The following is a 16,079-nucleotide window of genomic DNA, read 5'->3' on the forward strand; positions in this document are numbered from 1 at the left end:
AGCAAATTACCACTACCTACACTTTTTTTTCATAAATTACAGTCAGCAGGCCTGTTTTTTTTAATTCCCATGAGTTAGTGTGTAGGGCCCATGCGCAAGGTATTATACCTTGCTGTCAGATTCCTTTCCTTTTTGAATTATTTTTATTAGCAAGTAAATTATGAATCTGCTCTTGTGGGTTTGATAATGTGAATTAACACTGTTGAATGTCAGTAGCATTATGAAAAAATAATATTTCTAGAAACAATACATTTATTTAATAATTCCAAAAACTATTTATATTACAATATGAAACTTGAACACTATATTATTTATCTCTGGCTTTGCTGCTTTCACATACAAATTGCTTTAAATTTCACACCTTCTCATGGTGAAGAAGTTTCTCCAGCTGAATTTCCTGGAGTACTGACCCTCAGTAGTATACTCACCTCTAGTAGTATACTAGCCCTATCAGTAGTGTACTGATCCCTAGTAGTATACTGACCCCCAGTAGTATACTGACCCCCAGTAGTATACTAGCATGGCCTTCTTGCATTTGCTCACATCAGCATTACTTTCATTAGCTTCATCCTGCAAGTCAACCAGCAACACAGAGCATAAGGGGTGACAAAGTGTGCCCAAAAATGCTTTGGCGATTACAACTCTAATCCTTTCTCTTCAAAAATCATAGCATTCAAACACATAAGAACTGTCACTAAACTTACAGCCTAATCTCTATAGTTTCTTCCATTTCTTTCCAAGATAAAAATTAGAAAAGAAAAAAACGAAAGAAAGTAGAAGATACAAGCAGCAAAATTTGCAACTAATCCATGAACTTGCAAGAACAAAGAACCATAAGAAACTAACATAAACACAAACTAAAGCTACTGACCCTCAATACAAAACTAATAATCATACCATAGCTACTGACCTACAAACAAAATGTTGCTGAGCCCTGCAGAAATAACAAACAAATTAGGATCAGTACAGCTCCACCAAATTGCAAAACAAATAAACAACACAAGGTCATTATAGCTTATCTATGACCACATGAGGCTAAAGGTACTGACCCTCAAAATTTCTCAGCTAAAGCTCTAAGCATGATCAAATTTCGACAGTATTGAATGCATAATTAGCTACTGACCTTCAGAAACTACAAATTTCTCTACTGACCTTCAAGCCCTAGCATAGCAGAGGCCTCTCCTCCGGGGTTGCGCCCTCGCTTGGCCGTCTAGCTCCGCAGCCTCCCTTCGCTGGCTTTATAGCCTTGTCTCGCCGGCTTCGCAGCCTTCCTTCGCCACCTCACTTCGCCAGCTTCACAGCCTCCCTTTGTGGCCTTACTTAGCCCGATTCACAGCCTCCATTCACCGCCTCACTTTGCCGGCTTCACAGCCTAGCTTCGCCGGATTCGCAGCCTCCCTTAGCCAATTGCTTCGCCGCCTCGATCCGCTAGCTGCTTTGTCCCCTACCTTCGTCAGAGCCCTAGATCGATTTAGGGAGGATTTGGATTTTGGGATGGTTTTGATTTTAGAACCGTTCTGATTTTAGGAGAAATGGGTTATGTGAGTCTCAGTGGCATGTTTCGTAATTTTCTTAATATTTGAGTGTTTTTTCTATAAAATGGGCTGACAGCCTGTTTCAATTATTGGCTGCATGGGCTATTGGTTTTGGAGTCTGCTATTGGTAAATAGTAGTGTTATTTTTGTAGTTATTGGTAAAAAGCTCTTTTTCCTTTGATAAACTCAATTAATGTCTGAGGCCCAATGACCCTTTTTTGCCCAGGTCAGTCTAAGTTCAAGAGTCCCTAGTCCTTACCAAGTCATCTAGGTCATCAGACTTCGACCAAATCCTAAACACTTAATCTTAGCAGCCTTTGCTTAGTAGCAGGCTCCGCCTCTAGCATTGTCGCCTCCGCCTCCGCCTTTTTTAATCCGTGGTTTGAGTCCTTGCTTCCTCAACTGTCTCGGGCGACGGCGTGTTCATATTGCCGCCATCTCTTAGCCTCACAGCCAACTCTTACCCTCCGCCTCCAGTCTGACCCCATCGCCGCCATTCGCTTATTCGGTACCATGGTACGCCAATTGGGTACTGCTGGCTTTACATTGAATTTTTCTAATTTCAGTTCAAGTTTGAGTTTTTGAGTGAGGTTTGTGGTTTGTGGGTTTTTTTTGGATTTTTGGTTGGGTTGAGAGAGAGAAGGAAGAAGAAGACTCCCAAACTTCAAGAAGATGCCGACAATGGTGTGTGACTAATCTAGTTAGTTTAGTCTAAATGTTTATTTATGTTCCTGGCAATGAAAGTCAAACTTGGTTGTTGAAACATCTATCACTAGCCAATTTGTATGGAGTGGAACAGTGGGTAGGTTAGTTTATATTTTCAGCCTATGCTGAATCACTGAATGGTGTGTGTGTGTGTGTGTGTGTGTGTGTGTGTGTGTGTGTGTGTGTGTGAGAGAGAGAGTTGGTTATATGAAGTGTGAAACTGAACTTGCTTTCATGAAGTGTGAAACTGAACTTGCTTTCATGAAGTGTGAAACTGAAGTTCGGAGTTTTCATTCTATGTTGAATGTGGTGTATATATATATGTCCAGTTGAGTGTGAAAATGAACCAAGTTCATACTGCTTTTTGTTTTTAATTTGGTGTACAGAGGAACTTGAAGTTTGGGTTTTGTGCTTTAAGAAATAGTGCACAGGTCACAAAATATATGAATCATTAATTTTATAGGCCATGGTGGTTTAATATATATACTGATATGAGATCATATACTTAAGATTATGCAAGCATATTCTCATATAGATTGAACAAGTACTGATCAATTAGGAATCATTATTCATAATTGCAGGAAATTCTGAGTACAATAGAGCATGGTGGAAGTTCATTGACATAATTGCAGGAATCTTGAAGTCCACAAGAATGATTTATTTTGTATTTTTTTGTTTTTGAAGAAGTAATTGATATCATCAGAGTGTCAGATTGCTCTTCATATCTCTGTTCTTCTCCATAATTAATTGAAAGTTTCAGTTTCAATTGATGTAATTGATATCATTAGACTTCATACAACTTCTTAAGTTTTAATGGACTTCAATTTAATTGCATTTATTGAAGATTTTTTTTTTCCCAGTTCGAGTTTATTTTAGGGGCCGTGACCACTTACCCAATTTTAGACTAAAAATTGCCCACTTACTCCAACAAGAGTTTTTTAACCCTATTTACCCAATCTAACATCTATTGACATTTTAGCCCCTATTAATGAAATTAAAACCCATCCCTCTCCTCTCATTCTCTCTCTCCTTCCCAAACTCTCTCTCTCTCTCTCTCTCTCTCTCTCTCTCTCTCTCTCTCTCTCTCTCTCTCTCTCTCTCTCTCTCTCTCTCTCTCATTTGTGAGGATCGGAATCTGATTTGGGTATTCATTTATTAATGCATTTCCTTTCTCGTCCTAAAGTTAGGTTGCGCTCACTTATTACCCCATCATTACCATTACCACTAAAACCTTCTATCCCTTAAATTCCGAGGCTAGACTGGATTTCGCTCTCTTGATTTTTTTGACAAGTGGCCATTTCCTTTGGTTTCTCAGATTTGCATTTACTACTGCTCGATCTTTCCTTCTCTTATATATATATTTAGGATCCCCTCCGGCTTATTAACTTTCCCATTCTAAAACCGCTAGAAGAAGAAGAAGAAGATCAAAATGGCTTCAGAGTCTTCGACGGTGGCTAAAGACAAGAAGAACTTGTCCTCTTTTGTTGATTTGAGTAGTCAACGGCGGAAAACGAGTTTCTTGATGGCTCAAGCGGGTCTCAGAATCTTAGTTGTTGCCTTCACATTGGTTGCAATCTCTGTAATGGTCACCAACCACCAGTCCGTTGTCATCTTTAGACGTGGGTGCCCAGAGCACTTTTTTTTTTTTCTGTATCCTGAGATTTTTTTTTATTTTTTTATTTTTTGTATCTGTAATGTATTCATTTTGGCTCACTTGAGAGCAATAATATGATTATTGGAGGGTAATAATATGATTATTGAGGCAATAATATGATTATTAGGAGGCAATAATATGAGTATTGGAGGGCAATAATATGATCAATTGTGCCCTGTAGTGTATTCATTTTGGTTTTGGAAGTTTATACAATTCACTGGACGAAAATAATATGAATTTGGGAGGCAATAATATGATTATTGAGAGGCAATAATATGAGTATTGCGGGGCAATAATATGATTACTGGAGGGCAATAATATGGTTACTAGGTATTATTAGGGGGCAATAAATTCAGACGCCGGAATCCGGACACCAGTCCGGTAGCCGGATTCCGGATTCTGGTCATCGGTCGCCGGATTCCGGTCACCAGAGTCTGCGCTCGGCCACTGGAGGCCGGCAAAGTGGAGGATGACTTCTCCCTCTAAGTGAAAAAGAAGGAGAGGGCAAAAAAGTCCCAAAAAAAAATAAAAAATAATTAATTGGGTGTTAGGGAAATAATCCCTTAGAGTGTTTTGGGTAAATGGGGTTAAAAAACAGTTGGTGGTGCAAATGGACAATTTTTAAGCTGAAATTGGGTAAATGATGATTTTCCCTTTATTTTAAGTAAAGCCCGGGTCGAGCCTGTTCTTTTAGATAGGTCTGACCCTATCGAAAAGGGCCGGCCCGACCCGACCCTATCTAAAAGGGCAGGCCCGACCTGACCCTTGCAAAATGGATCTTAAGGGCGGGTACGGGCTATCATATTAAAGCCTCAATCCGGCCTTAAGTTTCCTTGACTTGGTCAAAGTCCAACCCACTCCTACCATAAGCTCTAAAATTTAGCCTGACTAATGATGATGAAGCCTATTTGCAAAGATAACTTTTCAACAAAATTTGTTAAAGAATAATAATATTCTTTTCTTCCATATACAATATTTATTGGGAGAAAAACCATCATAAATAGGAGAAGTCGTCAAATTGTCTCTCCTCGAAAGAGCGGGTGCCGACCAGATCCGCATCGCAAGGCTTTTTCTCACTGACCAGTGACTACAACCCTTTCTGGAAAACTATCACTTGAGTCCAGTCGATTTAGTTAATAAACACCACTAGGCATAAATAAACATAATTAACTGACATTGATAGAAAAGATGTCTGAAAAGAGACTTTATAGAGGCGGGCAACAAATAGAAAAATATAGCTCACGGGCCCCAATAGAGTTGGGGCAACAAATTTGTATCCTCAGAAATCGCAATCCCTACCCCGCTCGGCCAGACCACAGTCGTCTTTTAGAAAAAAAAATAAAATAAAATAAAAAAAGTGAAAAAAAGAATTATAGAAAGATGACTAGAAGAAGACGACGATTTGCGTCCGGCTACCTTCTACGTATATAATACTACTCATCGGTATGCCAAGCTATAATACCGAAGAACCATTAGTGGAATTTCTGCTAGGAGCTTATTAGATCCAGAAACTCGAATACTTGAGCTAGGTTCACATCCATCCCTAGCTGGTCATTCGCTTTAGTTGGTTGCAGCAGCAGGGTAGGTACGTAGTGCAGTTTTCAAGTTTAATCAATTCAATTCTTTGATTTCTGTTGGCATTGATTGCACGTACATTTCTATTTTGATGCTGACTGAAAATAATGCATGCAGTTTTGTTATTCTTATCGATCAGTAGAAGAAATGGCGCTCAATGGCCCCATTCTCTGTTGTAGATGCCCGTTGAATGTTTTTGGAATTATAATATTGTTCTTGTTGGTGAAAATCGTTCCGCAATTTGGATCTGTAATGGCGGCGGTAGGTATGCTTTGGCTAATAATTCTGGGAATGTGGATTGTACTTGCCTTAGTTCGGGCTGATTTACTACGGCCATCACGGAAACAAATGTTTGTCGTATCATGTATTGCGGTCTCAGTCGATCCTTTGTTCTTATACATCCCAATTGTTGATGAGAACAACAAGTGCCTTGGAATAGATAACAAGTTGAGGATTGCAGCTCTTGTGCTGCGCTCACTTACAGATATCCCTTCCGTGCTTCATATTATACACCAAATTCGTAGGGTTGCCGCCATGCCAGAGGTGGAACCTTGGTGGATGGACCGTGTAGAGTTGCAGAAACTGCAAAAGGAAAGGAGGTTCAAAATCCGGCGGATTTGTGTCCACATTGCTATTTATTTTCTTGCTGTACTTCCCATTCCACAGGTACGTGCCTTTTCTTTTTGTTAGTTTCACTTTACTTTTGAGAGTGGTTCAATTTATACCTCTTTAATTGGTATTTTAGACCTCATTTCAATTTTTATCATTAAACTTTCAACTTTATCCCTGATAAAATAAAATAAAATAAAAAACCTTCCAACTTTATCCATCTTCCTTTTTCCCTTATTCCTTGAACCACAGTAATCTCTTCTTCAAAAACAAAATATCCATTTGAGTAAAAAGTTTAGCCATTGAAAACAGAACATAGAACCTAAAAAAAAAATAAGTGAGTTTTTATTTTTTTTTAGAAGAAGAACTTAGTGAGTTTTGGTAAAATAATCTACACGGAGGACAATTAGAGTTTCTTTTGTTATTGTCAATTACTACAATGCTCCCTAAAGTATTAAGATATAAACGACTTATGTCTACGTCCAGGTCAAAGGACACAATGTTTTTACACTTCCTTTTAACCCTTAGATTTTGATTTATGTCTTGGTTCCATGTGTGCATGATGTGGCATGACAACAGATAGTATTGTTGTAGCAAATTTATGGCAAAACATTTAAAAAAAAATTAAAAAAAATAGTTTTACTAGAGAAAAATAATTAAACCTATAGGCTATAGCTATTTTTCAATGTGCGGTGTTGTTAGCTATAAATGAATTACTTTACTTTTTTTTTTCTTAATAAATGGTTGGTGCGGCTGCTCTCAAGCCTTGATTAATGAAACCTTTGAATACAAGGAGGGACATTGAGCCGAAACCCCATATTACAATAAGGATCTAGAGTATTTCCCGAAATAATATCAGAAATCTCTACAGCAGACATGTATTCGAACAAACACCAACTAGCAAAGAGTGCTCTACTAGCTACTCCATTTGCTTTGACACAGCGGTGACATAATGAAAAGATAACTCGATATGTATTACAATGTAGCATAATTACCATACGCACAGATTTCCAACTATGTTGCCACCAAATAATAAATCTAACGACACTTAGTCTCACTCTGCCACTAGGCGGTAGCGACCATTTAGCAAAACAATGAACTAGTCGCCGATCTAGAGTAGACAAGGCACTTAGAGTGCACACACAGGCACAAAGCCCGACTAGCCCTACACAACTATTGTAGGGACTTATTGCTCGCAAATAGCACAAAAAAATAAATAGCATAAATAAAAAACAACAGTAAATGAAATAAAACCTAATGGACCTAGGGTGAAGCCCCAGGCCCAAGGACAACCAGGCCAAGAACAGGCCCACAAGACCAAGGCCTGAAGTGCCCAAGCCCTGACCCCAGCCCAAGACAACCCTTGCACAAGGAGGCCAACCATCACCATCGGACCACCATGCTCGTCACGCCACTGCATTTCTTAGACCCCGACATCATCGCCGACAAGGAACTGGCAGAGATCATTCCTCACTACCACACTCACCACCACAATCCCACACCTCGTTAGCCCAATTCCAAAAAGGAGATCGACACCAATCCCTCCATCGCCATCCCCAATCTCACCGCTGCCTTCCCGAGGAAAGATCCTAGCCAACCCTGTCGTCGAGTCACTTGTGACAAGGTCCGAATCCACACAGCAACCAACAACCAGTCAATCTGCAATAAGATCCGAATGGATCCAATCACACATCTAGAACCCGGATCGGGTTTGCATCACAGCCACAAACCCGGCCACCACCGTCAGCCGCGAAACTCCGATCTGTGCAGAAACCGCCTTCGACTGAAAGCTAGGACAATGGGATTCTTTCAGGCCCCCTCTCTAATTACTGGAAATAACAAACTCCCGTTTGGCCGCACTCGAGGCACGCAGGCAAGGCCAGAAGCCAACGCCAGCGTCAACATGTAGCCGGACAGGCACAGTCAACCACGGCTTTCTTAAAATTCTCTCGCTAGAGTTTTCTCCCAAGTAAATATGAATTACTATTAGAAATTTTTGAAGAAAATGTCAACTATTAACGACAAAAAGGTCATACAAAATAATTAATAAAGAATTTTAAAAACCCTTTGTTAGCCATAATTAATTTTACTTTGAAAAATCACGTCAACTCATTTATAAATTAGTAAAATTATAATAATGACTCACCCTCGTAGGGCAGACAAAAGAGTCATTATCCAAATAATCTAACATTTTTAAGGCAATTAAGCGCATCCAGAACTACCCAAAAACACCCATAGAATAAAAATGATGTAGGAGATGAAGGTCCTCTTGGCGACATATCTCAAACTTGGAAAAATAATTCTAACAAAAAAGCAATTAAAACTAAAACATAAAATCCAAAAGAATAGTGCCCCCTGACCCACTTGTAAAGGCAAGCCCAAGCCCATATGCAAAGGAAGCAGGCCCATCCACCCAAACCTAGTGCATCTTGCACCTGCCACCTTGCAACCGCCCTTCCCCCACATTGAAAAGTGTATGGTGTATTTCTTATTTATTTATTTATGAGTTTATTCAAATTAATAGAATGTCAATAACAATAAGATAACTTCTTGAAAATTGTGAAGCCAATAGCTACACACACATATATATACATGTATATGTGTATATATTTTATCATACTTTACTCGTTGAATCTAACGCCTTGTAACTTGTTCAGGTTATGATATTGGTTATCTTTTTGAGAATGAGAGATTCCATAGTATATACAAGAACACCCATAATCGCTTTCCTTGTTTTACAATGTCTGGTAAGGGCTTACCAAATCTATCAATCATGTATCAAATTTAAAAGGGTCAGAAGATGGATCAAAGGCGCATTCAATTTTTTGTTGTACATCCTTGCTGCTCATGTAAGTTCATCCTCTTTTATTTTTTATTTTTTATTTTTTAAAAAGAAGAGTTTTTAATTTCCTTGTAGTCCTTAATTATTTACTGTTTAAATTTTACAAAAATTAGAAAGAATAAAGAATAGATAATACATGCGTGGCAAATATGGGGTGAACTCGGTATAGTCGGCTGTTGGACCCATATCCAACAACAGCTTCAAGAAGCACAAAAAAGTGCCCTAATCTATAGAATCCAAACATTTTGGCGGAACAACTTCATTCAATGTGGGATGAAGTTGTTGTGGCCCAGATATTTTCCCCTTTTTTAGTTCAGTATATTGCAGAACATTTTGAGTTTTGAATTCGCTATTTACTGAACATATAAATCAATATGCAACCTCACCATGTATATTGTATGATTTTACTTTTATTAATGAAATTGGACACTCTACTCTAAAAAAGGCTATTTGATCTAAAGGCGAGGGTGGCCATGTTTTCTTTTCCTTTATTAACTTTATTTCTTCTTCTTTTTTTGTTTTTTGTTTTTTTGTTTTGAAAAGTTCTTCTTCTTTTTTTAGCGAAGCAAGTATCTGTCCGTTAACTAAATTTTTAACTTTTTAGGTACTTGGAGCATTTTGGTATTTTAGTTCTATTGAACGAGAGACATCATGTTGGCAACAAGCTTGCAAAAATACTGCAGGATGCAAACATGCTTATTATTGCAGCAATACAAGTGCTTCCACGAATATTGCATTCCTAAATGAATCATGTCCAATAAATCCATCAAATACTACACTATTTGATTTTGGAATATTCCTCGATGCTCTACAGTCTGGTAATACAGGATCGGTAGGATTTTTAACAAAGTACTCTTACACTTTCTGGTGGGGCATTAGAAATCTAAGGTATGTATTTATAAATCTTGAGATCCTTCAAATTACAAAAGCTCCAAAGTTTACTAGCTAGCTTCGTATTATAAAACTAATCATTCTTCAAACCCTTAAGTTCATCTAATCACTTAGATTAATCCAAAACCTTATACCTAAAGCCTAAGCCTTCCCACCAATTTTTGTCTTTCATTATGCTGCTCTAAGTCCTTTATTTCTAATATTTTTCTAAGGTTAATCGGTTGTAGTTTAGGTGTGTGTAGCTTTTTGTTGCTATCAATGGGTTCTCTTTTATTTTTAGGGAAAATGATCCGTACGGTACCCCGTTTTTGGCTCCTTATAACTTTTGGTACCTGACAAAAAAAATATATCAATACGGTACCTGAAGTTCTTTGCCCGACCGAGGATTGGTACATATGGCCGTTATCTCCGTTATAGAACTTGCCAGCCGGCAATTTTGATCATAAAATGACAAGTTTACCCTTTCTTTTTTTACTTTTTTTTTCCTTAGATTTTTTTTTTTGTGAACGTTTTTTCCTCATTTCTTCTTCTTCCTTAGTTCCTCTGGTTTTTTTTTTTTTTTTTAACTAATCCTCTATCAAATTCATGCCAAACCCAACTCCTCACCCCCAGAGACTTTTGTGTCTTCTTCTTCTTCTTCATCTCTGCAAAAGACTCCATCTTCGCAAGACCCATTTTTGACCCCAACCCATTTCGCCTACAATGCTCAGAAACCTCCGCCGCCTCTGCTCCCGTCTTTCGTGGCCGTCCCGCCGCCGGTCCCGGAACAAAGTTGTCATCAAACGGTTCTGGAAAATGAACTCCAAGTCCCAATTCGAGCACGAACCCACTTCCAACAAGTCTTCGTCGGCGACGGTTCACCCGAACGGCCAGCTGGACAGGTTGAAAACTGAGAAGTCCAGGCCTATTCGGGTCACCACTTTCAATGCTACCGACGAGGAGGAAGAGTTGGGATGGGGGAGTCATTGGGTGCCCCATATTTTTGAGCTTGAAAATCTTGCTCTTGAGCTCGGCTATCGGCGAGGAGGAAGAGTTTAGTGATGAAATCTGCCTCCACGCATCCAGATGTGGGAGCCACCGTTTCTAATCGGCGACAGACCAACGGCTTGCCATTGAAGCTAGTGAAGTGTGAGGACTGAGAAAAGTGAAAGGAAGGTGCAGAACGCCGTTTCTTTAGGTGGCTTTCCGTCCACCATCGCCGTTTCTTTAGGTGGTGGATGAGGAGCTTCGTTGTTTTCGTGTTTGTGTTTACTAATTGGGAATTTGATTGTGAAATGTTGTATTTGAAGCAGCCAAACTCCCCAATTTGGGGTTCATTTGGTGAATGATTTCGAAGATGAGTCAGAAATTGGATTTTGGGTTCTGGGGGTTTGATTCGAATGTGCATAATATTCTGATAGGGCCCTGAGCTTGTGCTCGGGGATCTAAGTTTCAGGAATATTTATAATGGCCTCGTAGGAAATGCGCCGGAGCGGACGTCGTCCTCCCACACCGGAGGAGACGAGGAAGTTATTACTCCTCCTCAGCACATAGATATGCAGAAACAGAGAGAGAGAGAGAGAGAGAGAGAGAGAGAGAGAGAGAGAGAGAGAGAGAGAGAGAGATGCTTAGAAAAAAAAAAATTAAAGCATGAAAGGACGAAAATACCCTTCAAAAATTGCCAGCTGACAAACGATGTAACGGAGCTAACGGCCATATATACAATCCTTGGTCGGGCAGAGAACTTCAGGTACCGTATTGATATTTTTTTTTTGTCAGGTACCAAAAGTTATAAGGAGCCAAAAACGGGGTACCGTACGGACCATTTTCCCTTATTTTTATTGTTTCATAAGCTGATGATAAGATGTCACTTTGATCTACTATGAGTCTAAGAAATTAGATAGTACAAGGGTAAGCGATTACTTCTAAAATGGTACTGATTAAAGTAGGTTAGAAATTTTGGTAGCAAACATTAATTATTTCCTTAGAACTTTATTTTTCTTTGAGAAATGTTATGTACAACCGCACCTATGCGGTTGGATAATTCAGACGCACTTCTCGGTTAGAAACTTGTATTTGCATTAACAAAGCAACATGAATATTCTTGTTCAAACATTAGTTTTCATTTTTGCCCTTTATGCCTTCTCGATAACTCCATTACTCCACTGGCTTTTTGTTCTGTCTCTTACTAGAGAACATTGTCTACTACTAAAATTATACTAGCCTTCCTCCACACATGCTCTGCATGTGCAAGTAATTTTTTTGTAATATTTTTTCAGAAAAAAAAAAACGGTTATTGCAGAGAGAAGTTAGTGGAAGAGAAAAGTGGGTTGTGAGATTTATTTTGTTTATTTTTATTAATAAAAATATATTTTGTAATTGTCGTAATAGCTCTTGTGCTTTAATTAATTCTCAAAGTATGTTAATCTCTTAAGGTTATTTCTGTCAAGATTTTTGATTTTAGCTAACAAAACCTCTTATCTTAATACATCTTAAAAAAAAAACCTCTTATCTTAATAATAGTATAGATATTCTTATTCAAAAAAAAAAATTATATATTCTCACCCAACCAACCACAGATCCTCCAAACTCTCTATTCACTATATTGATCCAAAAAATGAAGAAAACCTTAACTCTCAGCTACTTATTACAATCAAAGCCAAACCCATATCAGCAGTTCTTGGAATAATTAATTAGCCACACCCTCTGAGCTATAAAGAAGTTCCCCATAGCCCAGGCATACCACAAAGCTTGAAACCCGAGAATCCAATCTTAGAGCAAGTCCACCGGTTTGCTCTTGACTGGGCATAGTCAAGAAAAACCTAACTATATGACCTTGAGATGGATTTTGCTCCTTCCACCGGTGGTTTTTTGCCCGGGCAAAACCAACCCTTTCTTGACTACAGCCAAGAAATAAGTCACAGCCATGACTATTTTCCTGACCGGTCAAGCCCAGATGCCAGCGGTTTCCAAGCCTGATCGTGGCTGACGTGAGGAGGAGCTCAGCAATGATCGTGGGCGACGTCATCACCAGACCCTCCACTGCGCCGCAAGGATTCACGTGGCCGGACGATTTGCTCCGCTGGGTTGCTTCGATCTCGACCTAGGGGAAGCTTCTGGGCGGTTTGACGCCACAGAGCTGCAGGAGGAGGTGAGGCGACCTCGGGGGGGGGGGGGGGGGGGGGGGCCGGGTCCTTGGCCGGAGAACGCTGGAGGACGGAGAAAAATCCGGGTCGGGTCGGACGAAAAACAATGGGTCTGGTGTAGCTGCGAGAGAAAGAATCGCGGCGGGGGGGGGGGGGGGGGGGGAATGAAAAAATGGTCATTTGAAACAAAATAGAAAATTTTTTTTTTTTGCTATTTATAGAAAATTTTCAGATTTCAAAAATTCATAATAAATTCATACGAACTCCGAATATTGCGTTCCATGTATGCACGAGATCGTATCGACGATCTCTATAACTTTCATGAAGGAAGTTTTCCCAAATTATGTATGTGTAAAAAGTCGATTTTCGAGACTCCCTAAAATTATATAATAATGAACAGTATTGACCGGGCAAAAAAAATAACGGGTGTAAACCCATGTCCAGTGGCAGTGAATAGTAACTTGACTGGTCGAATTCTTGACTTCTTGACTTTGCCTTTTCTTGACTACGGGTGCACTTGCTCTTAGTTTGCTCTAATGTTGATGTAATAGAAACATGGCTTGAAACCCATCAAAAGTTCGATTTGACAGCAATAAAATTTTCCCAGGACAAACAAAGGAGATGTAACATTTGTAAAAAAAAATAAAAAATAAAAAATAATAATAATACTGGAATCGAACGTAAGTGAATGGTGTGGTGGAAGATAGATAGAGGTGAATTGTATGAAAGGAAACCCAGATCGAGAATTGGAAAATCAATGAGAGCTGAGGAATCGTGGAGTTGTAGAGAAAAATATGTGTGGCTAATTGCAGAGATGCGTACTAAGTTTCCATTGATGAACATGGAAGTTGTTTCCACTTTCTCTATGAATCCAACCAATTGCAGATGAGAGAGAACAGATTTTTCGGGTAGGAGAGAGAACGGGAGAGAGAGGGGTCTCTGCCCAGCCACACGAGAGAGAACTTTTGTCGGGTATGTCATGTTAACGAAAACGCACAAGGGGCAAAACTGGAAATCAATATCTGAAGAAACATATTTATGTTGCTTTTTAAATGCAAATACATGTGTTTGACAGAGAAGTAAGTCTGAATTATCCAACCGCATAGGTGCGGTTGTACGTAGCATTCCCCTTTTTCCTTTTAACCATATATATGATCATTTAAATTGTTGCAAAAACTTATTCACTTCTATCAACTAGTTTGTCGTTTAGTTATATTCATAGTTAGTGAAAAAGGGACGCGTATAATTCAGTAAAAATATATACATGTATTGAATTTTTTTCAATTATATGCATACTGAAGTTTTATACGCATTTTAACTAACTAGGGTTATATTTATTTATTTTGGTGTCTTTTTTTTTTTCTGCTGCAGATATATATATATATATATATATATGGATAAACTTCTGGTACAACCAACATTTAGTAGGTCAATAGGTAGAGGACACGGCTGCCTTAGACGGCAACATATTAACCATTCTCGATTACCTGTAAACAGTGGCGGAGCCAGAACAAGATCTCAACTGGGGCATTTAAAAGTTAAAAAAATAATAATAATAATAAACTTAAAATATATCAAAATTGTAATAAAAATAATAATTATAATAAGGTAAGGGAAAGATCAATATCTATTTTTGTACTAAAAAAGATCAATAGTTTTTTTAAATTACATATTTTATTAATAAAACTTATAGTTTTTAGATTTTAGACAATTTTTCATAATGGAAATATAATTTATATTTGAACTTTGAAACTATATGAAAGAATATTATTAATGTTTTTTTTTTCTAAGAATAAAATGTTAGAAAAAAGAAAGAAATGAAAAAAATATTAGCACATTGCTGACTGCTGAGAAGAGATAATAGTATTAATATTATAAAAAAAACAGAAAAAAAAAAAAAGATTAGCACATTGCTGCTACCAGCAATCAAACCAAGGACCAGACCAGCCTAACATAAGTATGTGCCCCAACCAGTATGACAAGGAAGGTATATTGAACCAGTATATACTTAAAATCTTACTGGAGCACGGGACCCACTGTGCCCCAACGTGGCTCCGCCCTGCCTGTAAACTTATTATCACTGTTTGCCACAACATTTGCAACCGCATTAGCTTCTCCAAATTAGGAGCTTCTAATTTTTGTTTGGTTAAAAGCAATCTAAAATTTCAAATCCTCATTCACCCAAAAAAAAAAAAAAAGAAGACAAAAACAAAAACAATTTGAGGAGAACTTGAATCTAGGTGAATCGGTACTTATTTAATGCTGCTATCACACACACATACATTCTATAGATCCCACGTCAATATTTTTCCCTCAAATTTTGAATTAAATTGTAAATCATTTAGCCATTTAATTACTAATTACTATAATCGCAGTTCTGTCCACTGTTTTGTATTTGTTTGCAACGCTTCCCCATTTGGATGATCAAATGCTTATGGCTGAAATTTTGCCGACTTAACTATCAAAGAGGCCTTTAACAGTTCAACAGTTCTAATTATTGAATTAAATCATATTTTTATCGAATTGATGATGTTTGCAATTTTATAATAGTTCGGATTTCCTTACTAGAGAAGGCATGTATTAGTTACTTCATTAGTGTGTTAAATTTTGCAGTAATTTAAGGACGAATATGGAACCAATCGATGACATCTTCACTTTAAAAAAAAAAAAAAAAATTTGATTACCTTACTGAGAATGCATGTATTAGTTACTTCATTAGCTTGTTAAATTTTGCAGTAATTTTGGGACGAATCTGGAATCAAGTGGCTACATATGGGAAAGCTGTTTTGCAATCCTTATTTGTGCTATTGGCTTGCTACTATTTATGTATCTTCTCGGAAATGTGCAGGTACGTCTTTAATTACTAAGAAACATGATTATTTATATATTTAAGGTCTAGATTATGTGGGCCTTAGAGCAACTGCAATAGTTTTTCTATAATTTTTGTATTATAAGAAAGCAAGAGTCAAAGCTTTTCATAATTTTTCTTCTAACAGATTTCCTATTTTTCAGTAATCTCTAAAATTTTTATAATTGTTCTTTAAAATTTTAGAAATTGCTGTAAACTTAGAGAAATTTTTTTTTATTCACTATCCCTAAAATATGGATAGTTATAAAGAATATGGAGCAAAAAAGTTTTTTTT

At 37.9% G+C, this 16,079-nt stretch overlaps 1 protein-coding gene across 2 annotated transcripts in view; it reads left to right on the forward strand.

Annotated features, from left to right (window-relative positions):
* The first annotated feature begins 5,217 nt into the window (after positions 1–5,217).
* LOC112196620 (cyclic nucleotide-gated ion channel 1) overlaps positions 5,218–16,079 on the forward strand; it is a 29,872-nt gene continuing 19,010 nt past the window's right edge. The window contains exons 1-5 of one of the 2 annotated variants that reach the window (XM_040518882.1): positions 5,218–5,475; positions 5,587–6,135; positions 8,736–8,927; positions 9,525–9,808; positions 15,673–15,784. In XM_040518882.1, coding sequence (XP_040374816.1) covers positions 5,617–6,135; positions 8,736–8,927; positions 9,525–9,808; positions 15,673–15,784 — 1,107 coding nt within the window. In that variant the 5' untranslated portion in view covers positions 5,218–5,475; positions 5,587–5,616. Of the gene's footprint in view, positions 5,480–5,586; positions 6,136–8,735; positions 8,928–9,524; positions 9,809–15,672; positions 15,785–16,079 lie in introns of both variants that reach the window. The other variant, XM_024337014.2, reaches the window with a different exon arrangement.

This window comes from Rosa chinensis, chromosome 4, assembly GCF_002994745.2.
Source record: "Rosa chinensis cultivar Old Blush chromosome 4, RchiOBHm-V2, whole genome shotgun sequence".
Classification (NCBI taxonomy): domain Eukaryota; kingdom Viridiplantae; phylum Streptophyta; class Magnoliopsida; order Rosales; family Rosaceae; genus Rosa; species Rosa chinensis.